At 51.4% G+C, this 2,219-nt stretch overlaps 1 protein-coding gene across 1 annotated transcript; it reads right to left on the reverse strand.

The window, feature by feature from the left end:
- On the reverse strand, positions 1 to 732 carry COCMIDRAFT_8375 (uncharacterized protein; the record flags this gene model as incomplete). The annotated part of the gene is made up of 1 exon (XM_007693305.1): positions 1 to 732. The coding sequence occupies one exon, from the start codon at positions 730 to 732 to the stop codon at positions 1 to 3; it is 732 nt and encodes a 243-aa protein (XP_007691495.1).
- Positions 733 to 2,219: the final 1,487 nt, after the last annotated feature.

The raw sequence follows: 2,219 nt of genomic DNA on the forward strand, positions 1-2,219 counted from the left end.
TTATTGAGGGCGCTGAGGCGAATTCAAGTCTGGTGACGGAGCATCAAGACAGGTACGCGATCTCGTTGGGTTGCCAGATATGGAACCAGAAACACACCTCTCGAAGCGAACCTGCTCATCCGCAATACGTTGCTTATGATTTTCCGGCAAAGGTGGAACTTCGAAGGACTGACCATCGTGTATGTTTGCCGCGCAACTGCGATGGAGCTGGGAAGCACCGCTACGAATACCCTCTGACTGCGCTTCGTGTGAAGATTCTTGAAGAGGAGGAAAATGAAACTCCCTTTGGCTCTGACCTTCTTCGGAATTCAGCGAGGACGACTGAGATGGCCGTCTGTTCCTCGTTCGTCCCAAGTTGTGCGGATTAACAAGACCACCACGCTGTTGTCCTTGTTGGGCAGTCTGGCAATGTCTATTACTTTGAGGATGCGCAGGGCTGTTACTGGGTTGATAATAGCCACTATTTGGCGGTCCCTGTCCTTCAAAGCTATGCGAAGCTTGTACACCCAGAGGCATACTGTTGTTCAAGGCAGGTGTCATCGATCGATAGTTGAGGTTCATTAGCCCGGGGTCTAGTCCGTAAGAACCCGCGTATGCGTACGGGTTTTGGGATCGCGGGATATTAGTGCGGGGCAGGCTGGTAAGAGGCGGGTTGCTCGAGAAGCCACTGTGGGGCTGCATGGCATATGCCATCGACTGTGAACATTGCTCTTCTTGGTGTTGGTTTCTCATTGTGTCTGGCTGTGATGATACAGAGTGTATCGGCATCGTTGGGAGCATAGCGTTCGTGTCATACTGTGGACGGTTGGCCGCGGTTGGATACCGTGATACGGAAGATGGCGAGGGGTATCGGTGAGACTGCCCGCTATGTGTGCCAGATATGCTGGACACTGGTGAGACTGTCGGCATCCTGCTAGACTCGCGATGCCGCTGTGGCTGGTGGTGAGGTTGTCAAAGCTAGAGGAACCGTCCACGAGGACGTTGCCTACACTGCCCATTTCCGGCTCAGTGCGGAGCATCGAAGAGATGCCACGGCCAGTAGGAGCTGAGAAATCAGAGTTGGGTACTCAGCCTTGGGTTCTTGCTGACGTGTGACTCGTATCTGGTGTGTTGAAGGCTCTCGACGTGCCGCCACCCCCCTCCGACACCGCCTCCACCGTTCAAGTCTTGATTGGACTGCATAGTATTGCAACAGATGCAAGATATGCCGATGGAGAAGCAGACAAAGAGATGAGGCGAGGTGCAAGCAAGGATGCTGTGCCGGGCTTTCTCTTGTTTGCTTGTGGGTTGTGTTGACTGGCAGGCAAGCTATCGGTATGTCCAGAAGGAGATGGCGATGGTAAACAGAAAGGAGAGTATCTGGGAGAGGAGAGAGCAGTAAGACTTCTCCTATTGTGTCCAGTATCTCGATGGAAAGATGGTTGGTGTTGAGGATATGAGTGCATGATGATAGGCGGGGTGAGGCGGCGGAGAGAGCTAGGTGAAGACGATATTGACAAGGAGGCTCGCGCCTCCTTCAGACCTACCGCGACCAGAGCTGCTCTCCTCACAACCGCCTAGCAGAAAGGAACAGCTGCAAGACTTGAAAGAAATGGAGACGACAGAAAGAAAGCCAGTAACGTATATGTTTATGGAATTAATTCTACTTACGTCGCGTGTACTGCGCTCTTGAAATGTTTGTTACAACGTAACGCTTTCAGACACGTCCATGGCCATCAAAAGCATCCCGAGCATCCTTTTCCCGGAATCCTCTGATCAGGCGACGCTTTCGAACCATCTATTACACTGCGCATGATCGGCGCCGACCTCGATTACTCCCAGTGACTGCAATTCGCAGGGCACGACGGCTGGTACCCAACTGCCACGAGAGTCTTTGGCGCAACGGCATCTCCTACGCGAACAATACCAGCCTGTAAGGCGAATCCCACACTGCATAGCTCATCATAAGAATAGGATAACGAAACGACAGAATATAAAATATATACACTTGTCCAGTTTCCAGTCGACCGCCAAAGGACCGCCGACTCTCAACCGCGACACACCCAAAAAAAAAGAGAACGACAAAGAAGCATCTGAAAATGCAAACGAAACAATCAAGTTACGCGAGTTCAAATGGTGGGGTATATAGCCATGCAACGCCATACGAGGTTTCAAGAATTGCACAGAAATATAACGAAGAATGAAGATGGAAAGAACGGAAAGACGGATAGCAATCATCG

Source organism: Bipolaris oryzae (genome assembly GCF_000523455.1).
Source record: "Bipolaris oryzae ATCC 44560 unplaced genomic scaffold scaffold_160, whole genome shotgun sequence".
Taxonomy (NCBI): Eukaryota; Fungi; Ascomycota; class Dothideomycetes; order Pleosporales; family Pleosporaceae; genus Bipolaris; species Bipolaris oryzae.